We start from the raw sequence: 23,477 nt of genomic DNA, 5'->3' as shown, positions 1-23,477 counted from the left end.
AAATTGAGAGGGTTTACAAAATAAAAAAGCAAGATCAGGGGCTGCATGGCAGTCCACTCACCTGCAAAACACCATTGTGACATCTCTATGGCAAATCTCACTTAACAATTTCATTCTCCTCGGGATTGGAAATGTCCATCTCATCAAGCAAGAAACTCAGAAAATGACAACTTAAAATATGCAGAACTGAGTGCAGTTTTGAGCCCTCACTCTAGATGGGATTAAGTGTTTTTTGAAACTATAAGTCAAACCTTGTGATGTCATGTGGGTAGCCTGTTGAACTTATCTAAGCATAGCTGTGGGCTGAGCCCAGTGAGGCAAAGCCTCTAGGACAGGCTGTTCTGTGACATGTTGGGGAGGAGCTTGTATGGAGGGATGGCCTACCTGGATTTCTCTGGATGCGCTTCCTTCGATCTCGGAAAGCTGCACCTGACTGCAGGGCCTCCAGCAGATTATCCATCACACCTGTCTCACCCTCTAAAAGAAAAGAGAAAGCAGAATTAATCCTGGAGCATTCCAAATGAGAAAAAAATTTAAATGCTGGAGATGTCAGATTTGCATAATATCCCTCATTTCAAGACACAGATTTTTTTTTTAAACAACATGGCTCCTATTACTCTTTGGTACCATGGACTGACTACTGTGTTTATTATATACCATTAAGCAAAATTCATCTTTTCAACTGGAAGTCCTGATCCTTTGTACTACTGCTGATGGCTTGAGATGCAGATAAACACTAGCTGATCGGTGAGCTTCCTATGAAGATTCTTCGAAAATGCTCCAAAGGGAGAAACCACTGGTCTCCTTTAATGCAATCAATGCCGAGGGAGTTCTTTGATGAGGCAGAGTTATACAAGGTTAAATACTGATTGTATTAATACAGCAAGCATTCAGCTGTCATCAGCTATGATCTCCAAAGACACTGTTTGCAAAACACATTTCCATTTTATTTCAGCTTAACCCTTCCATTTGCCCATTCCACAAGGCTGACATCAGCAGGGAGGAAAAGTTGACCAGTATTATTTGAATAACACAGCCATTCTAAAGACAGAGATGGCATCCAGAAACAAATTCTTTCTCCCCTTCTCCCCCCACTCTGCGACTCAGAAAAAACCCTTACTTTTCTAAATCTTGTAGCTAAGAAAGTATATGTCAAAGAGTCTTTTTGTTATATAAACCGTGTCTAGGAAAATATCTCAAACACATTTTTCAACAGTTTTTTCCTCTTTTAACCTGTCGTACTTGGTCGATGGAAAGAAAAAGTCTGAACAGTGCCTTGGAATCTTGCTCTTTCAGTTTAAATGACCATCAACTCTATTGTTTTGTGAACTCTCTAAAAGAAAGGAGACCAGTAAAACTGCCTCCTAATGCATGGAAAACAAAGTGGGTGAATCTGATTCTACTTCTGAAACTCTCTCTGGAAAGTCATCCTTGGATCCATGATCTGCTGAAACACTCTGATTTTCTCTCCAGTCTCATCCCTTGCTGCCTACCTCAGCCTGATCCATCCCCAGCCCATTGTCTGCCAACAGGCTGAGCCCTCTCGGACGGCCCCAGCTGGTACCCACTTCCCTTCTAGCTAGGCCTCTTTCTATCTTTTGGACTATGAGCAATTGGGAGCTTGCTCAGGAGACACTGCATGGCGGTATCAGGCAAGGAGGAAGCGTGGCCACACTCTTCATGCCTTGCTCCTACTTACAGAGTGTCCCTTTGCCACTGTCATTCAGCAGACTCTCCTCTCCCTGTTGATAAACCTTAATAGGATCTGCCTTCTCTCCATTCTCCATCATGCCCCAGTGGCTAACTATTTCAACTAGACACTATTAGCAATTCTTTAATTCCTTCTTCCTACTTCAATTCTTGTCTGGCCAAACCCTTCAGCTTCTATGCACTACCTCTGTTTCTCTGTTCCTGCCAAACTCTCCTGAAAAAAGTCACAGAATCACACAACTAGAGAGCTGGAAAAGTGGCCATCTAATGCAACCTAGACCTGAAAGGAATATCCACTAGAACATACCTGACAATCATCCAAATTGTGTATTCATAATCATTTAATGAGGTCTTTCCTGATTCCTGTCCCCCTTGCCCCTAATCCTTTAGAATATCAGGACTCTCTCCCACTCTCATTGGTTCAATTTTCATTTTTAAGTAGGCCTAAATATCCTGGCCTAGTCTTTCTTCTGTACTCCAACCCCATATCCCCAACTGATTTTGGGGCATCTCAAATTAGATGTCCCACAGCTATTTCAAACTCAGTACGTTCAAAATTGTACATATTACTTTGCTCCCTGAACTCTCTTCTCTAACATCCCCATTGTTCTTGAGAGCAGGCCAATTTTCACGTCACCGAGACTCAAGGGTGTCATTCTTGCTTTCTCAGTCAATAAACATTTACTATGCCTACTTCATGCCAGATTCAATGCTAAATTCTGGGGATACGAAAGCAAATAAGAAGACAATGTTTGCCCTCAAGGAACTTATAGACTAATGGAAGAAGGGGAAGTACTCAAAAAAGTTGAAAAATCAGAGGAGAGGAGAAGGGACTGGATGGAGGGACATGATGGAGAAGCAACATAGTTGGTGGGGACTGGGGAGAAGATGGGGCTGGGTGTCCTCTTTAAACAGAGATTTTGAAGTTCATGTCTCTGCCCTCTGGGCACAGGGTCCAATCAGAGAGGCAAAAAGGATGAAACTGATGAAATGAGACAGTACCAAGGTTGATTCAATCTTGGAGGGTAATGAGATTTCCCTATGACAGGTATTCCTTACTCACTTACCTCACAGAACTAATCACTTGTCAAATCTTATTATTTCTACCTTCCCAACATCTCTCTCATATCTATCCCCTTCTGGCTTCCCATAGCACACAGAGAACACCCTAATTCTGGCCCTCATCTTCTCTCACTTGTATTGTTGTAATACCTTTCTAATTAGTCTCCCAGCCTCAATTTTCTCCCCATTCCTATCCATTCTCCACTTAGCTGCCAACATGATTTCAGCAGGTCTGACTATGTCGCCTCTTCCTTCAATAAAGTTAGTAGCTCCCTATTAACTCTGGGATCAAATAGAAAACCTTTTCTTTGGTTTGTAAGGCCCTTCACAACCCGACTATTTCCTTTCCAGTCTTCTTATAGTTTTATGCAGTCAGATGACCAGTGTAATGACCAACCATGAATCCAGAGGACTAATGAAAAAACATAATGTCTACCTCCTGACAAAGAAATGAAGGATTCAGAGTGCGCGAGCGCGCTCGCGCGCTCTCTCTCTCTCTCTCTCTCTCTCTCTCTCTCTCTCTCTCTCTCTCTCTCTCTCTCCACTCCTCTCTTCCCCTCCCCTCCCCTCTCCTCTCTCTCCCTCTCCCTTTCTATCTCTCCCTTGTTTTTCATCAGGGGTTCTTGTACCTTTGTGTGTCCTGCACTTGTCTGGCAGGTCAGTAAAGCCCCCCTGAACCCCTGATCAGAATAATATTTTTAAGTGCATAAAAGATATAGGATTACAAATGTTGTTGCTTCCCTGAGGTGTTAAGTTGGATAGAGAAAATCACGCCACTGCTCTAAGTGGGTCTACTACAAGTTTCACGTTTTACAGAACAAACTCCCACAAACTTGCACCCCTGCCCCTTTTCTCATCTCCTATCACTCAGATGCCTTCTGCCACTGTCTCCTTTTTCACTTCCATCTCAGCTGAGGAAGCGGCCTTCGTCCTTACCAAGGCTCTCGTCCCTTCATGCTTGCATTACTGCCATAGCCTGCTGATGGATCTGCCTGCCTCAAGCCTTCTCTTCAGTCCAGTCCATCCTGCTTTCAACCCCCAAAGAGATTTTCCTACAGCACAAGTCAGGTCATGTCACCCCCAACCCCACACTCAGTAAATTCCATGGTCTCCCCATCACTTCCAGTGTATTTCACCAATAAAAAAATCAGTCCTCTGGCATTCAAAGCCCTCTGTAACATGACTCCCCTTCCCCTCCCATGCCCCTTTCCAGTCTTCGCACACCTTCTACCCCAACAGGTGCTCTTTGATCAGTGCCACTGGCCTCCTGGCTATTTGCAAACCGGACAGTCCAGCGCACATTTAGGGTTACCTTCACTTCTCCAAGACCTCGAATATTCTCTCTCCTCAGCTCTGACTGCTGACTTCCTGGCTTCCTTCATACTTTCTCCAGCCCCACTTAACCCTAAAGCCTTCACTTGGGTCATGGTTTTCTCTTTCTGCAGTACATGCTCTTTTGCATATATTTGTTGTTGGTAGGTCCTGGGGGCTGAGGCTGCCTTTGCTTATCTCTATGCCCAGGGCTGAACACAGATGGTGCTACATATTGGGATCTCAATGAGTGTTGACTGACTGACTTAGAACATGAGGGCCTTGAAGTCAGGGAAGGTTTATCTCTGTATCTTGAGATCCTAGCATCCTGCCACCCACATAGTCAATTCTATAATGCCAGCTGAACTGAATCAAAGAACAACAGCATCTCAAAATTGGAAGGAACCTACCCGGTGAAGAAACCATCTAGCCCAAAGGAAACCTGAATGGGAATCCCTTCAAACTCATCCTCAGCAAGTGGTCATCCAACCCCTGCTTGAAGATCCATGGTAGTCATCACTCTGCTGGGTAATTCTTTCACTTTAGTTATTTTCAACAATTCCTTCCATTTGGGAGGATAATAAAGATTGAAACACTCTCAAATTGGAGAATAAAAAGTACAGTCTCTAACACACACACACACACACACACACACACACACACACACACAGAGTCCTGAAAGAAGATGGGACAATTTCTGATTATGTTCTTCATTTGACACTTCAAGATGTTACATTTGTTAGAAAGAAAGAAAAGGTGAGCTCTTGAAAAGAACCTCAAGCCTTCTAGTTCAACCCCTTCATTTTACAGATGAGCTCAGTGAATGGAAATGCCAGCATTGTTTATCCAATGACAAGTCTTTCGAATTAATGACAACAAAAATTTCCCCAGGGAAGAATAAAAGGAAAGAAACTGAACATCCAATAGCCCCTTGACAAACACAAGGAAAATGAAAGGTGGAAATAAGCCTTCAGTGGTTATGCCGGGTCAGGCCATGCAGAATTTTTGAGAAATATGAATATTACAGGTATATTTTAATCCAATGATTATCTGTTTCAATCACAAAGCAAGGAATGACTTTTAAGTTACTTGTTAACTTTCTTCTTGAAAATTATCGTTGCGATATAAGATGAATTTAAAATGAAATAATTTACTCACCTGAGATTTTTTCTTGAAAAAAAGACTATTGTAATGATTGTCAAAAAGTTTTCTGTGAGTGAGAGAGTTGAAGAGGGATTGAGAGAGAGCGTAATGAAGAAAGAGGGAGAGAAAAAGAAAGGAGAGGAGAGAGGGAGAAAAAAAAGAAAGGAGAGGAGAGAGGCAGAGATACAGAGAGAGGTTAGAGAGAAGGAGAAAGGAGAAAAAGAGGAGAGAAGAAGAGAAGAGAGAAAGAAACAGAGAAAAGAAAGAGAAGAATGAGAACAAGAGAAAAAGCAGAGAAAGAGAGAAATCAGTACCCCACATTTATGTTCTTGCAAAACATAAATAATGTACTGAGAGAAGGCACTTTTTTTTCTCATTTATTCTATAATAAATTTAGAAGAAGTTGACTGTTTTTGATGACATGTATAACTCCAATAAAGGAGAGCAAGATAAATTTAATTGGGAGTTCAGTTTGCCTGTTTGAAACAAGATGGCAACTGATCAAAGTTTCTAAAGGTATGTGCACCATCAGTAATTTTAAAGGTATTTCAATGAAATTCAGTAAGGGCATAAGAGTTTCTGAGATATGTGATTACACTGATCAAGGTGCATAGTTCACAACTACTCATGTTTAAACCCAGGGGTTTTGTAGTTTTTTGTTTTGTACTCCAGTAAAAACAGCGATATTTCTGGATTCAAATCCACCACTGCCTGAAGATACTTGACTTAGTTTATCAATGTAGTTCTATGGCACACTCAGATGCAGAATTAAAGCTTTCTGAAAAACTCCACCCATTTATGAGTGAATTAAGCACTTACCAGGAAGTATGTGCCAAATGTTGGGGATACAAAAGCAAAAGGGAGAAAGTTCTGCCTTCAAGGAGCCTACAGTCTAATAGTAACAGCACATATTAAGCAGTGGTATCCAGGAAAAGGTGTTTAGGTCTGGGAAGTCCCAGGGAGTCGTCAGTGCAAGGTTTATCAACAGGAGCTGAGCAGAAGCAATGGGAGTGTTCAGGTGATAACAGGTTCCACAGCAACAGATGAGGAAAGGAGAGATCTGTGATGAAAAGGCAGGGTTTTAGTATGGAGGTGGGTGTCAATGCTTCTCCTGGGTATGGTGTTTGGAAGATGGAGCTTTTTTCATTCCTTCCTTCCTTTGGAACTATTAGTGACCAAAAAGCATTGGAGTTTTTTCTGTGTGCCCAGACTTGGACCTATACTATCTACTTCAAAGAATCTTTGATAATAAAGTCCTCTGTAAACCTTAAAATGCAATGGAAGCATTAAAACTTCTCCTTCCTCCTCCTACCTCAAATGGCTAGTAAATTCTCATTGTTGTCGATCAATGATACTCCATGATCCCACTTGGGGTTTTCTTGGTAAGCATATTGGAGCAGTTTGCCTTTGCCTTGTCCAGCTCATTTTATAGAAGCAAACAAGATGAAGTGACTTGCCCAGGATTACAAAGTTAGTAAATGGCCGAGGCTGCGTTTGAACCTAGATTTTCCTCAGGATTCCAAATCTAGCACTCTATCCACTATGCTACCTAGTTTCCCCTCAGTCTATACATCACTTGATCACTTGTTTATACATATTTCTTTGCTCTATTTGATCGTAAGCTCCCTGAGGGCAGAGGCATTCTTTTGCTTGATTGTGCATGGCACAAAGTAGACATTTGATATTTAGCAACTGACTGAGTAGCTTATAAAATAAAGTATTTTTACCCCTAAGTTCCAATCCTTTCATCCTCAACATCCTTATTCTAATTGAGTCTTACTCCAATTCTACCTGCCCCTTTTACTGGACCCTTCAGGATTCCCATCACATACAAAATGAACTAGAGTTTATCCTGTAACTCTACCTTTTATATTCCTTCCAACAACTTATATTCACTGACACCTAACTTCCTCTAAATAATACCGTGTCCTTGGAATAACAACATCCCCCAGTAAAAGGCAATGAGCTGAGGAGAAGAAAACAATGAGCCAGATGCTGAACTCTTTAAGAAAGGAGGGAGAATGACCTGGAGATCAGTACACAAAAGCCATCACGATCTGAATATGATAAAAAAAAATTAAGTGAACATCAAAAGAAGAGTAGTTGTTGAATGATGGCAGCAAAGGGAGAAATGAAGTTTCACAAAATAAGGAATATTTTATGACTTTTTCTCCAAGAGGTTCAATGTCATTAGGAGTTGCAAGAGCAGATAGAAGTAGTGCTAGAGCAGGAGATCTTAAGCTTTTCTTATGTTATAAATCCTTTTGGCAGTTGGGGAAGTCCACGGACCCCTTTTCAGAATAATGTTTGTTGACTATATTTATAATGGAAGGAAATGTTAAATTTTAGTTAGAGGTTAGTGAAAATAAAGATTTACCTTTTTTCCCATTCAAGTTCACAGAATCCCTAGGATTTATCCACAGATCCCTTTGGGGGGATGTTCTTAGGGGGACTACAAGTTAACAACAGCTGAGCTAGAAGGAAGTAGCCATGAATTGTATTCTTAAGAATACAAATTTCATGTGTAATGACAAAACTTTCCATAGAACTCCGGGCAACAAAAAGTTTTCAGTTTTGGTATTATCAGCCAAAGACCAAGCAGTGGAGAAAAATTTGAGTTTGTGAACAATGTCAGCAAAGTGATCTAATGGAAGGAAGAAATATAATAATAAGCAAGCTGTGGAAAGTGGAATGGTCCAAAAAACCCAGCATTAGATTCAATTTTTTCAATACTATCTATCCAGCCTGATCTAGAGTAAGAAACACACAGCAAGATACAGAAGGCTGTTCACTCATAAAAGAAAAGGAAGACTAAATCCCATCTTTGGGCAGATAAAAATGAGGGCATGGGCCTGACATTTTGTCCAACTGTATAATACAAAGTGGAACAAAGGGTATCCAGTAATGGAAAGTCAGAAGAAGGCTGCAAAAACACAGCTAAAGTAATACCTGTAATTGGGACTTAATGCTGGTAGATAATAGTGCTCATAACATCAGGAATGATTCAAAGAAAAGAAATCCAGCAACATAGGGAATTGCTAGATAAATAGAACATCAAGAGGGAAGACAAGTTGTTGTTTTTAACCCAGCATTCTACAGAAGGCAGGGATCCTTTAGTTGATAGGATAGCTTTGTATGTCAAGTTGTGAGTGTGTGTGTGTGTGTATGTGTGTGTGTGTGTGTGTGTGTGTGTTGCTTAATTGAAATTGGAAGAAGAATAGGGATAATGGAGCCTCAGAAAACAAACAGATGGTAACTAAGATAATAGACTATGAAGTTATGGCCATGTAGAGAGTTTAGGAAAATTAAAGAATTATCCCAAAGAGATTCAAAGAGGGCATGTATAAGGATAGAGAAGGTTCTCAGGGACACCAAGAAAGCAGATGTCACTGTTCAAAAGAAGAAAATATGCAAGGGGGAAATGAGGGACCAGGAATGTGGAAGAAATGACTAGAAACCATAGGATGAGCTAAGGGCAAAGAAGTTTATTTTATTTACTTTACTTTATATTCAGGAGTTGAAAATTGGTAAAGCAAAAACAGACAAACATTTGGCTCCCAGGGTAAGGTGGTACACAGTGCATATACTGCAAAGTCAAATTAATCTCAAAGCAATTAAAGTTGAAGCCATAGGGAAGGAAAACCCGTTAGCTGCCAACTCTGTACCTATCTTATCTGTTGGTCCCAGACAGGAAACTGTTTTCCATGTGTAAGGTAAAACCCCAAAGTGCAGTTTCATGATGAAAGCTACTCTTAACTAAAGAATTACTACCCTGGTTATTTCACCTAAACTCTCAGAGGGGCTACTTGGAGATTACAAAGTTAAGGACTGTTCAGGCTCAAAAAGGCAAATAAGAAAGAGACAGGTTTCCAACTGTGGCAGATGACAGTAGTATCCGCTAACAGATAAATTCTGCTGTCCAGATCATTTACTCTACATGATCATTTAATTAAAAAAACAATTCAAAGGTCTAAAGAATACAAAGTTTGGAAGGAAGTCACTACCCATTCTTTTTTCTTTTCTCTTTTAGTCATTCAATCCAATTGAACAAAATTGGTGCTAGGCAAAGCTGTAAAGGCCTCTCTCAACGGCATTCTCTTCCCGCTTTAGTCATATACTTTATCTTTTTTGGTCACTCAGTAATTAAGCATTTATTAAGCACCTACTGTGCCAGGCACTGTGCTCATGAAGGATATAAAGAAAAGTAAAAAGCATTCCTTGCTCTCATGGAATTCAGTCTAATGGTCTTTTCTCCTTTTTCCTTCCTTCCCCTATGGTACCTAATTTCAGCCCAGATGCTCCCAGTACAGTCACCCTATACAGGCCTACTTACTTGGTACAGTCAAAAAATCTAAAAGATTAAAACTGATTTATAATTTGTGTGATTACAGGTGGCTGGTTCAACATACTCACTTTCCTTGAAATATTTTAAAATATGTCATTGGTAATCCAAAAGAATGGTGACATTTCCACAGAGATTTTCGACCAGTTCCTGAAAGTTTGCCTGGGATGAGATAGCCATTACAATAAACTATGGCTCACATAGTAATAAAAGATAATAATTTTATTCTTTTTTTCCCATTTTTTTGGTCAGTTGTTGTTGTTAGTCCTTAGTGCTATAGGACCATGACATCAGGGAAGTGATGCCACGACAAACAAGTGAATCGGTCTGAAGTCAAGGAGGGCTGTACAAGGTCACCCCACTCTCTTTCCCCTCCAGAGCCATCTGGGTCCAGTGGCAAGAGATAGATCAAGATGACTGGAGATGGCCCTCTGCAAGATTAGAGAAGAGCCTTAAACATTCTGTCAAGAAACTGACATTCAAAAGACCTGAAAGTTAAAGCTTACCAGAAAAACCACTTTTGCTTCTGGGTAAAATCTGCCACATTCAATATTCCAAATATTTAATATTTTAAAGTGATCTTGAAATATTTTTTTTTGTGAATCCTATTCAATATACTCCAGTGACTCTACTATCTTCAGGATCTAATATAAACAGTTCTTTGGGGTTTTGAAAGTTCTCCATAACTTGACCCCTTCCTATCTTTCTAGGTGTCTTATGCCCTATTCCCCTGGATTTACTCTTCAATCCAGTGACACTTAGCATCCAACGTGCCCTGCCTTCCAATGCCGAGCTTCAGCATGGTCCCCATGCCCACAATGCTCTACCACTTCATCTCTGCTTCCTGGCTTCCCTAACTTTCTTCAGATCTCAGCAAAAGTCCCACTGTTTAAAAGACAGCACCCCCAGTTTTCCTTAGTCTTCATTTCCTCTGAGAACATCCCTAATTTATCACATTGGTAGCTTGTTGTACATGGCTATTACATGTTGTCTCCACCAGTAGAAAGTGAGTTTCTTGAGGTAAGGGACTGTTATTTTATGTTATTTTATTTTATTTTTTTACAATTTCTTAACTATTCCCAGCACTTAACACTGAGCCTGGCACACAATAGGTGACTACTGTTTTTCTGATATCTGTATCAATTGAAGTCATGAAATGACAGTAAAATTTGGAGGAAGCTCTTTTCAACATTCTATTTTGATACCAAACAAATAAAGAGCCAGGCAATGACAGTGGTATATCTAGAGGAGGTCTTGCAAGAAGGACTCTGAACCAGGTACTGAATCCACTGAGGAAAGAGAAGGTTATGTCTCAGAATTGTGCAGATAACAGTCATCAAGAATTACTTTAGTTGCCACATATGGATTGAGTGAAGCACCACAAAGGAGGAGAGGTTACTGAGTGATGGTAGCAGATCGAGAACCTCACATGGGGTGGAGTTCCTCAGACAAAGTATAGCATCACAGATTACTAAGTAAATACTAAGCTATTTGGTGAATTCTATTTTTAAGAGTCAATTTGTAATTTTATACTACTTCCTGTTTCTTATCTTAGACATGCCAATTCCTAAATGTTGTGTGATATTGTGCAAATTGATCAGTTGAAAATTATTTTCAAATAACTAGCTAAAAGCCCACAAAATCAAAAGCGGGTATGGATACTTTAGGACTTCCATTCTTTGGGACTTCACATTGTAAACTGGTATATTCCCAAGATAACAGGTCCGCTAGGATCTTGGAATGAATTTGTTTCTTTAATCTAAAACTTGTCCTTGTTAAGATTTTGACACATTATGGAGAGGCAGCATCGACTGGTGTATAGATATCCTATAAGTCAGGAAGACCTGGATGGAAGTCCTTGGACACTCAGTGGTCTAGCTAAACTACTTAACCTTGCAAGGCTCTAGGCACTCTTCAAGGCTGTAAACTGTGTCAGGAAAAAGTTTTCTCACCCAGGAGTTCTCTAAACCAATCAAATCCTAAATCCACTCCCAATCCTTTAGATTGCCTATAGTTATCAGATGCCTTTTAATTACTGATTTAAATCACTATAGTGTTTTCTGGAAGGGGGAAAATAACCCCTGGGATCTGCTAGCAGTTTATCTGTCAGGGATTAGGAAGATTAGGGATTAACTACCAATTTACTAGATCTTTACAACTTGACTTTGATGTTGGCAAGTAAGCTTGAAAGGAGAAGGGAGAGCTTTCCTAAGGGTGAATGGAACTGATTACTGAATCAAAACCTCAGCAAAATATTGACTGACCTCTTTCTTTCTTCTTCTTCTTCTTTTTTTTTTTTTTTTTTTTTTTTTTTTTTTTTTTTTTTTTTTTTTTTTTTGCTGACACAATTGGGGTTAAGTGACTTGTCACACAACCAGGAAGTGTTAAATGTCTGAGACCAGATTTGAACTCATGTCCTCCTGGCTTCAGGGCTGGTGCTCTGTCCACCACACCACGTAGCTGCCCCTATTCTTTTACTTAAGAGGTGACAGGATATTTAAAAAAAACAACTGAGGCCTGCTTGCTCTCCACCTATCATCAGACAGCTAGATTTGAGGACAGCGGCAGAGAACTCAGGAGGACAGACCCAAGTTCAAAACCATTCTTGGACATTTACTAGCTATGTGACTCTGAGCAAATCACTTAACTTCTCTCTGACTGCTTCAGTTTCTCATCTGTAAAATGGGGAAAATAATGGTGCCTCCTTCCCAAGGTTGTTATGAAGATCAAATGAGATAATACTTGCAAAGAATTGCACAAGGCATGGATCATAGCAGGCAATCAACCCTTCCTTCCTACAATCTGAGAAAAGAGTCTCCACCGAGACAATCGGTAAATTCACCAAGTGGCTGAGATGTCAAACAACTATTCCAATTCATTCACTTAACAGATGAAGAAACTAGGTCCTAAAAGTGGCAAGAGATGTGCATGAAGACCCAAAGGAGTCACGATTCTTCTCAGGGGGAAGAATTTAGAAGAGACCAAAGATGTCATTTAGTTTGACCTTTCCATCTTAGAGATGAGTAAACTGATGAAAGAGGAACCATGTGAAAACAGATTTTTTGACTCCTAATCTACCTTCCCTTTTCCTGCACTGAATCATGAAATAATTATGTCACCATGCAAGTGGATGATTAAATATCAAAAGAGGAATTCAGAGAATGCCACAGCAATTCAGAAAACTGGGAAGATAAATTTGGGAGAGCATTGGGTAGACATCTCCTGGAAAAATTGGATCAGGAAGGGAATTTCAGAAAGGGTCAAGTATGTGAACCAAATCTCAGGGTTAGAAAGGAGTATGTGAGACTACAGGATAGTGAGGAAAACCAGAATTACTAAAATGAAGGCCTGGGGTTGATCAGTAGAGGAAATTCAGATTGACTGGAAAGACAGATTAGCCTGAGTACTGAAAGGCAGGTTCAACATTCTGGAAGCCAAAGGAGTTATTGAGTTTCTAGTAGGGAAGTGACAGTTGATGTAGATATTTCAGCAAGACTAACCTAGAAGCTTTTCATACAAAGGCTTGCTGTAGGGACACCAGAAATAAGATGGGAAATTATCTTACATAATTCTGCACCAATAAAGCATCTGAGATGGATAGTCATGTAACTTAAAAAAAAAAAAGTCCACACGCAACTATGCAAGCTGTGATTCTTTTCCATGTAAGGTTAACTGGTCTGGTTTGGGAAAGGAGAGCTTCTAGTCAGGGGCCAAACACAGATTTTGTTCATCATGCGTGCTATCACGTTAATGCCCTGTGAAAAACTCTGCTTGTTTGACATGAAATGTATCTCAGGAACAGGGAAAAAGATTAAAGAAGTGTTTCCTCATAACAAATTTATTAGCACAGCCAACTTTCATAACACTGATTGTCCTTCATTCTGGAAGAGGACCAAAATAGCATCACTATGTAAGAGTTGAGTTACAATATGCCTGGCTGTGGCTGATCAGACCGCTACGAGCTCAGAATGCTTGGCCGCAGGTCGTACTGTGTGACCATTTTGTGGGGGGGAACTCTCTAACTTTGCGTGTCTTGTGTTTTCTTCAGACTAATTCGATTCTGCTCTGCTCAACGAGTACAGCACCTTCAACTTCACCATATTGGGAGGTCCCGTGCCAGTGACTCCTACATCACACAATCAATTCTAAAGTTCTTAAGTGATACCTTGAGAATGTCCTTATATCACTTTTTCTGACCACTTCATGATCACTTGCTCTGTATGAGTTCTCCATAAAGTAATCTTTTGGCAGGTGTACATTTGGCATTTGAACAGTATGGCCACCCCCATGGAGTTGTAAAAATGTTCAAATGTTGTGCTCTCTGCAGGAGAGTTGGAATGCTTGGAAGTTTAGTTCGAGAAAGGAACTCACTGTCTGGCACTTTATTCCCAGTTGATCTTGAGAGTCTTCCTAAGACAATTCAAATGGAAGCGATTCAGTTTCCTGGCATGAGACCGGTTATACTGTCCAAGTTTCAGGGGAAAAAACCAATAAAGCCAGCAGAATGGTTCTGTAGACCTTCAGTTTGGTTGTCATTCTACTACCTCTCTTCTACACTTTTCTTCGGAGCCTCCCAAACAATGACCTGACTCTGGCAATGTGTGTGCCAATCTCATTGTCAATGGGGCCATCCTTGGAAAGTATACTGCCAAGGTAAGTGAACATTTGAAGTATTTGAAACTTCACCATTTGCTGTAACCAATGGTTCTACCTATGGATGGCGTGATGCTAGCTGATAGGTGACCTGTGGTTTATTGGTGTTAATTGTTAGGTTAAAATGAACACAAGCAGCAGAGAAATGACCCTTACAATGGCTAGGGCTGGTGTATGCGAAAAAGCCACAGTCCTACTGGTTAGAAACAGTAAATTATATTACCATAGACTATACACTACTAAATTATTCCCAGATGAGTATTTTAAAAGGTGAAACCACCAGTTTTTAGGAAATAGATGCTAAAAAAAAAAGGTTTATTTAGCATGTTTTTCACTGATCAAAAGCAATTTTTACCTTCTCCTAGTTTTTCCTGGTGTCAATAATAACAAAATCAAACTTCTCTCTTGCTTATTAAGAAGTCGGGGAGACTGAGCAAGTGGTTCACCCCCATCCCCCCAAAGAGTTGAAAGGGAAAACACTAATTCTTTCATTAAGATTTAGGACTACTGCAACAATGTCCTAAGAGCACTCTGCTCTTTTAGTTGGTCCTATATAATCTCATCAGTGAAATCTCAGAAAACCAAGCTGATTTAATTTAAGGCTCTGAAGGGAAATTGCAATCCAGAAAGAAATCCCAAAGACTATTTTCATTAGCTGAAGAGTGGCAGCTGGTGACTTTAATAGAAGGAGAAGATGACTATTGCCTTCTCCCTTCAGACAGAGAGAGGCCTCAAATTGCCAAAGTGGCTTTCTTTGGCAAGAGAAGTGGAAGAAATGGATTAGCAATTGTTGAAAGCAGACTCTCTACCTCTCAAGGCCCTTGTGATATTTGAAAAACCTTTGTAACCCTATCTCATTCACAAGCTAAGATAACATTTCGACTGTATTCTATAAAGCAAAAAAAAGAATGTGGAGAACCTATTCATTTCTACAATGAACCTCCCATGATAAAAGCGGCAGATTTGGGGACTGATGTCTATCCCATTTCCCAGAGTAGCTGTTCTAAAGCTCTTCTCTCCTCTAGCCTTCCACATCTCTCTCTCCTCCCAGCCTCTTAGCTGAGGACCTTGCCTCATATTTTACTCAGAGAACAGAAGCCATCACTCATGATGACACTTTTTTCCTCTTCTCCCCTTCTGACCATCCGATATCAGCATTCATTCCCCACTCTCTCCTTTACTTCAGTCTCTGATACAAAGACAGTCCTTCCCTTTGCCAAGGCCAGCACCTCTAGATAATCCTTAAATCTCACCCCTCCCACCTTTTCCATCAGGATGAAATCATAATCGTCCTCCTTTTCACTCTCACCTTCACTCTCTTTATCTACTGCTTCTCTTCCTGCTTCCTGCAAACATGTCTTAGTACCTTCTATTTGTAAAGAAAAAAAAAAGTTTCACTAGATCCCACCCACTCTCTTTAGGTTTCGTTCTCTATGTCTCCTCCCTTAGTCAAACTCCTAGAAAAAGCTCTCTACACTTCTTCTCCCTAGCCATCTTTTCACTATCACCTGGACCAGAGACCATGCCCTGAAGTACTTAAACCGTTCAAATCTGCATGCCTTGCCCTAGAGCTTCCAGGATCCTGATTTCCGAGTGCCCCACATACCCCTTTATATCTAAGATGACTCTAGACACCCTTTCCTTGACTCCTTGGCCATCTTCTCATTTGCTACTTAACCCAATGCTTGACTTGGCTCCGTTTAATAAATTCTTTTGTAGTCACTGATTTCCTCACATTCACTCTTTGCTGTCTGGTTCCCAGATTCATTACTCAATAAGCACTGCTCTCCAAAGGGAATGCTCCTTCCTGACCTCTCTGCTGGCTACCTTCTCCCTTCTGTATGCTGGGATTTTTGTCACCACTTCTCTCTTAGTCCTCCTCCTACCCATGTGACCATCCTTCCATCTGCTTGCCTTGTTCATCATCCCTACTGAAATGCTTCACCGAGGGGGCCCCTAAAGCTTTCTCCTGGGCCTCCTCCTCTTCCCTGTCTGCAGACTCTCATTTAGTAATCTCATTAATTCTCAGAGACTGAAAAATCAGTCTCTATGGACTACTCAGGTTTCATGTCTTTTCTGCCACTGGACATTTCAAGACAGAAATCCCAGAAACAGCTCAACTTCAACATGGCCCAAACTGAACTCATTCTCTTTCCTCCCAAATATATGCTTTTCCCCAATTGCCCTCTTTCTATCAAGTGCACCATCCTTCAAGTGGCCTAGGCTTGCAACTTTGCTATGATACTCTATACCTCCCACTCACTCATTCTACACAGCCAAGCTGTTGTCAAACCTTGCCCTTTTTACTCTATAACATTTCTCCCATCTGTTCCTTTCTCTCTGCCTAGACAGTCATTATGCAGGTTCAGACCCTCATCATTTCTCACGTAGTCTAGAGCAACTAGTCTCTGCACCTTACACCTTCTCCTGTTCCAATCTATCCTCCACAGAGCTGCCAGAGTGATCTTCCTTAAGCACAAGACTATATTACTCCCCAGTGGCTTATTCTCACCTCTAGAATCTGACAGAAGTCTTCTATTTAGCAGTTGAAGTTCTCCAAAGCCTATTTACTTCAGAAGTCAGTTCAAACACCAACTTCTACATGAGGCCCTTTCTTTTTCTCCTCACTGCCTCCCACCCTCAGCTCCTCGAATCTAGTTTGTGGACATACGGGTAGTCTTCCCTCAATAGGATGAAAGGTCCCTGAGGGTGAGGTCTGTTACTTTTTGTCTCTAAATTACTAGATTTGTAGTTACATGACTTGAGTTTAAATTCTGCTCTGGACAATTTTACTCTTGGGATGACCTTAGATGAGTTATTTAACCTCTCTAGGCCTCAATTTCCCCATCTATTAACTGAGGCACTAAGTAGTGACTCAAAGAACCCTTAAGGTAACTATCTCTCTCAAAATCAGATGATTTCCTTTTTCCCTCATGCTTACATCCAATCATTTATCAAGAGCAATTCGGGTACTGTGACCTCTTTCCCACATCACCATTTTCAAATGGACAAGTTCATGGCGTCAACAAATGTTTTCCCGTTGTTGGCCTGAGTTCCCCTTTGCACCTATCATATTTTCTGAAGCTTATTACAAATGTGAGCTGTTTTGTCCCTTCTCCTGATCCTCCCCCAGGTCAATCCCAAGGTAAGCTCCTTTAGGGAGAGGCCCCAGTAGCCCTTAACCCAGCAGTATGTCTGGGAGGGCCCACACTTCAGCAAATTCCCATTCTTCCTGAGGCTGGCCCTTCACTGTGCCAGAAGAGACAGCAATGCATCTCAGCTCTCCAAGCCTAGCTGATTCTGGGGCATTCAGCACCTGCTGAAGGTGACAGAGAATCCCATACTACCGTCCAACCCACCCTCCTCTTCAGTTCTAAAATACACTGCAGGGCAGGTGAAATGGCCATTCGAACCTGAGCCCTCATTGTTCCCTTGCACAATTTGTAGCTTGTGCTATAGCTTGAATTTCTCTCTCTCCTCAGTGAAAGCAGAACTGGAAGCTACCTGGTTGCCTGTCAGCTATCCACTTCCTGGAAATTAAGGACTGAGTCAGGATCTGTTTACTTGTTTTCAAAATGTTTGAATGCCACTGGTGGCTTCTGCAATCTGGTATATTTTATTCTATGCATTTAAAAACATGGTTCTGAGGAGGAGTCCAGAGGCTTCACCAGTCCCACTGCCAGGACTCCATGCATAAAAACAGGTAAAGAAGCCCTTACCTAACTAAGCAGGAGGCTTTGCTGAAGGGATGTGGGCCTGAGTAGAGCACTATCTGCTACTCATTTTTTTTTTTACTTCAGCACTTATTCATGAATTTGTCGAGGTTTTATGGATTAGTTAAGATATATATATATATATATATATACACACACACACACACACACATATATATGTATATATGTATATGTATGTATATATATGTATTAGAGTTGGGAAAAAATGTTGATTTTCCCAAAGCTTTGATACATGCACTATTTCAATGAGAACTGAATTGACCAATCCACTCATTAGACAATTTTTCAGAGGAAAATCCTGTCCTACACAGGGGGAAAAAATCAAATTTATTCTTTTTCTTGGTGTGGGCAGCACATGGACTAATGATCACTTCTTCACTATTACCCAGAATATTTATATACTTGTCAGATTTCTCACTCCTTATTAACTGCAATTTTATGATTGTGTATTAGTTTTTCAGATGTAGAAAAACAAACCAACTCAGTTCAACCTAACACCTAATTACATTTCTCATGCTCTTTGTCATTTTAGTGACTTTCATGTAAGATAATGTTTACATGCCTTTTATTAATGTCAGATAATGACTTTTTTTCCTTTTTGATAAAAGAGGAAGGGAACTTTTCCATTCCAAATTCATTTTTTATCTGAACGGTTCTGATACTACACAAATTCACTGCAAATAAAATTATTAGAATACACATTAGAGTCAGTGACCAGTGAAGCAGATTCTGAGCATTCCAGGAACACATTCATCAGTAAAGAGCATCAGAAATACATTTTATATCAAATTCAACTTTTAAGCAAGACTGAATAATTCCAGAGTTCCTCAGATGACCAAAACAATTTACATAACAATCATGATTAGCAAGAGCTGTCTAACCATTGGCAAAGGCCGACAAGGGCAACTGCAAAGATATTCCAGAGTCTTAACTTGGAAGAAAGTGGAATAAAACAATTGACATTCTCCTCTTTCCTCCTCAAAATCATTTCAATAAATAAGAAACTGAATAATTGAAGATCACATTGTGTCTAAGGACAGTAGAACTTGCTCACAATCAAGCTTTTTGCATTGAATGGCAGGTTGGTGTTTCACTAATGCACTCTGACTAGATAAGAAATATCTTTGGGCAAACAGACCAAGATCTTTAACCCCTTTTCTGCCACAGATCCCTCTAACAAGCTAGTGAAGCCTAGGAAGCCCCTCAGAAAAAAAAAAGATTTAAAAAGCACTAAAGACAGAGGATTAAAAAGGAAGTCAATTGTACTGAAATAGAGTTATTGCCCTAATTTAAAAGAGATCCATGGACCTCAAGTTAAAAGCCCTTCTAACTGACCCTTCTTCCCCAAATGTATTTAGGGAAGAGCTCAGCTAATCATTTCTCTTAGATTTTGTGGTCCAATCATTTCGTGACTTCCTTTCTTTGGAATCTCATCGGAACTGATCCCTTAGCACCCTGGAATCTACAGCATGGCCAGGGAAGTCTCTCCTCTGGGCTGGCTGCTCTTCTCATGGGCACAGGAGGTCTGGGATGGCAGTGGACAATTGTGGCTGTTTCACTGCCACCGAGAGGGAATGTAGTTGCTAAGAGAAATCTTGACAGAGCTACCTTTTTAATCCGATGCCTAAAGGCCATCTAGTTCTCTCCTGAACTCATGTTGGAATGATCTGGTTTTACAGGGTCTCTCTCTAGTCAATCCACTGATAAGGCCTTCTTGTAAATTCATTTTTCCCTCCACTGCCCCTTAGTGTTTTATGAGCCAAAGATGCTTATAATTTACTGTCATCCTTCTCCATATTTTATAAATGAGGTTAGATTATAAACAAGTGTTGTTCTTGGCTACCATTTGTCTCTACTTGAGCAAAATGATCAATTATGATAGAGCTTTTCAGCGATATCAAACTTTTCTGAGAAATGAAATTTTATCATTAACAAAAGCAAAAACGTATAATGTTTTGGTGATGAGATACAGCTACTGATCAATTGATTAGCCAACCAAATAAACATTAAAAACATATTAAGCACCTAGTACACACCAAGCAGTATAGGCGGCTGTAGGGTAATAAAGTAATACAGGAAATGATCTCAGACCTCATTTTTAGTGGGAGATTAAATAGATCTATATCTATTTACATATACACACATATAGACGAAAATAGGATTAAAAAAGCATTTTGCATGCACACACACAATATATACAAGGACATTTGGGGAAGGGTGGAGCTAAACAGCTAGAGAGGAACTCAGGAAAGGAGGTGTTTGAGCAAAGTTTTGAAAGAAATATGAAAGAAAATATGAAAGAAATAAAATCCTTTACCCTGATTGTAAAGGACAGGGGTAAGGAGGGAGGGTGCTCTAGCCATAGGAGCAATCCTGTGCCAAAGCACAGAGAGGAAACAGAACACTGTGTGCAAATAATACCAATTGTATTGTAACTTGACTAGAGAATATGTGAGGGAAGTGTAACATATGATAATGCTGGAAAGGCAAGCTGGGCCTTATATGTGAAGAAAGGATTTAAATGCCAAGCAGTGGACTCTGTATTTGATTCCAAAGGGAATAGGGAGCTACTGCAGGTTTTTGTTTTGTTTTGTTTTGTTTTTTTTAGCAAGGAAATGCCATGACCAGGGTTGTACTTTAAGAATATTACTTTGATACCTATATGGCAGATGGATCAGAGGAAGAGATGATTATGTCAATAGTCTCAGCAAGAAGCAATGAGGATCCAAACTAAGTGACAGCCCCATGGGGAGAGAGAAGAGAAGAGACACAGTGGAGATAGAAAAGAAAAGATTTGGCAACTGACTGGATGTGGGGGTAGGATAAGAAAGAAGAAGAGGTTAAGGATTACTAAGCTTACAAACGAATGCTTGGCAGAAACCCAAGCCAAGCTCCTTTGCAGGTGATTCTAAGGTCTCCTGGTCTTCTCTCCCTCAGTCTGCATCTCCGGCATGGCAAGGGCTGGTAAGCAGAAATGAATGCTTTCTGGGACTCTTCCTGAGGAAAGTCAATCTGATTCTCATGCCTTTTCCTTAAGCTAAAAATTTATTTAAGAAAAAAAGCAACATGAGGAAGACACAGTCCTAGAATTCTGGCAAAGTGTCAGCGGCCATTACAGATCTTCACCGGCACCTGGAGATGTGGCAAGAGAGGCCAGAATGAGAGGAAAGCAAGTGCAAAAGATGTTGGAATACACCTGACGCTGCATCTGCAGGGAAAGTTTGACTTGACAAAGTATTTCTAGCTACAGATAAGATGAGACACAGAAAACAGGTTGGCCTGCAGTGTCTAATCTAATTGTGTGACTACAAAGCAGAGGAGAATGGAAACTGAAGGAGATGGCCTCACTCCCTTCTGAGGGAAACTTATTCGCTGAGGCAGGTCTCATCATGATATTTATAAATCGGAGAGTTTACAAATCCATTAGATCACCCAACAGAAAGTAATACATCAGAAGTAGGGCTATAGTCCGAAAGATAAAGGAAGAGAGGAGAGAAGCAAAGATATGAAGGGAAAGAAGGCATCAACAATTTTAGGGGGGGAAAGAAAGGGTCTGCCCAGAGATACCAAGCCACATACTGAAATTTGGAACTGCTTCCATCAAAAGAAATGAGGATCTTGCCTACAAAGAAAGGGCTTAAAACTTGTAAAGTGAGGCCTGGTGTTTCTGAAAAGTTTTGCATCCTTCCAATTAGCAAAGATGAAGCAATATCCAACTAAAGAGTGGAACAATAGCTTCTCCTTTTACGATGGCCAGACAAGCATCGACTCAAACATCTCAAAGGGAAAGAAGTAAAATCCACATTCAAAACTGAGGTCTTTTTTAAAAGATAAAGATTAGACACTGATACCAGGTCCTGGCTTCACAAACAAACTGATGGGAGCGGAGCTTCATTTGTTCCTCCAGGAATCCTCTTTTCTATCAGGAAGGCGCAAATGCAAAGTTAAGGGCCTAGTGTTGTTCTCTAAGCCCAGGGGCTGGAGCACTGAGCCAGGAGTCACAAAGACATCTGGTCAAATGGAGCCTCTGATATTTAGGGGCAAGTCATTTAACCTAGGTCAGCCTCAGCTTCCTCAACTGTAAAATAGGTGATGATTGAATGAGGCAAGAGCTATAAAGACTTTAGCATACTGCCTGGCACTTAACAGTAAATTAAGAAATACTTATTTCTAGGCATTGACCCAAACTTAACACCATACACCAAGATAATATCAAAATGGGTTCATGACCTAGGCATAAAGAATGAGATTATAAATAAATTAGAAGAACATAGGATAGTTTACCTCTCAGACCTGTGGAGGAGGAAGGAATTTGTGACCAAAGAAGAACTAAAGGTCATTATTGATCACAAAATAGAAAATTTTGATTATATCAAATTGAAAAGCTTTTGTACAAAGAAAACTAATGTAGACAAGATGAGAAGGGAAACAATAAACTGGGAAAACATTTTTACAGTCACATGTTCTGATAAAAGCCTCATTTCCAAAATATATAGAGAATTGACTCTAATTTATAAGAAATCAAGCCATTCTCCAATTGATAAACGATCAAAGGTTATGAACAAACAATTTTCAAATGAAGAAACTGAAACTATTTCTAGACATATGAAAAGATGCTCCAAGTCATTATTAATCGGAGAAATGCAAATTAAGACAATTCTGAGATATCACTACACACCTGTCAGACTGGCTAGAATGACAGGGAAAGATAATGCAGAATGTTGGAAGGGATGTGGGAAAATAGGAACACTGATACTTTGTTGGTGGAACTGTGAATACGTCCAGCCATTCATATACCACAATTTACCCAACCATTCTCCAATTGATGGGCATCCATTCATTTTCCAGTTTCTAGCCACTACAAACAGGGCTGCTACAAACATTTTGGCACATACAGGTCCCTTTCCCTTTTTTAGTATCTCTTTGGGGTATAAGCCCAATAGTAACACTGCTGGATCAAAGGGTATGCACATTTTGATAACTTTTTGGGCATAATTCCAGATTGCTCTCCAGAATGGTTGGATTCGTACACAGCTCCACCAACAATGCATCAGTGTCCCCGTTTTCCCGCATCCCCTCCAACATTCATCATTATTTTTTCTTGTCATCTTAGCCAATCTGACAAGTGTATAGTGGTATTTCAGAGTTGTCTTAATTTGCATTTCTCTGATCAATAGTGATTTGGAACACTCTTTCATATGAGTGGTAATAGTTTCAATTTCATCATCTGAAAATTGTCTTTGACCATTTATCAATTGGAGAATGGCTTGATTTCTTATAAATTAGGGTCAGTTCTCTATATATTTTGGAAATGAGGCCTTTATCAGAACCTTTAACTGTGAAGATGTTTTCCCAGTTTGTTGCTTCCCTTCTAATCTTGTTTGCATTAGTTTTGTTTGTACAAAGGCTTTTTAATTTGATATAATCAAAATTTTCTATTTTGTGATCAGTAATGGTCTCTAGTTCATCTTTGGTCACAAATTTCTTTCTCCTCCACAAGTCTGAGAGATAAATATCCTGTG

General features: G+C 40.1%; 1 protein-coding gene across 4 annotated transcripts in view; it reads right to left on the bottom strand.

The window, feature by feature from the left end:
• Window positions 1-271: 271 nt before the first annotated feature.
• The window catches only part of DIAPH2 (diaphanous related formin 2), a 737,850-nt gene continuing 714,644 nt past the window's right edge, over window positions 272-23,477 (bottom strand). For all 4 annotated transcript variants that reach the window (XM_051967764.1, XM_051967765.1, XM_051967766.1 and 1 more), the window contains one exon: window positions 272-477. In XM_051967764.1, the coding sequence (XP_051823724.1) occupies window positions 287-477 (191 nt within the window). In that variant the 3' untranslated portion in view covers window positions 272-286. The remainder of the gene's footprint in view (window positions 478-23,477) is intronic.

Source organism: Antechinus flavipes, chromosome X, assembly GCF_016432865.1.
Source record: "Antechinus flavipes isolate AdamAnt ecotype Samford, QLD, Australia chromosome X, AdamAnt_v2, whole genome shotgun sequence".
NCBI classification, from domain to species: Eukaryota; Metazoa; Chordata; class Mammalia; order Dasyuromorphia; family Dasyuridae; genus Antechinus; species Antechinus flavipes.
Note: the sequence above shows the minus strand (reverse complement) of the source record. Positions and strands in the feature narration are given on the sequence as shown.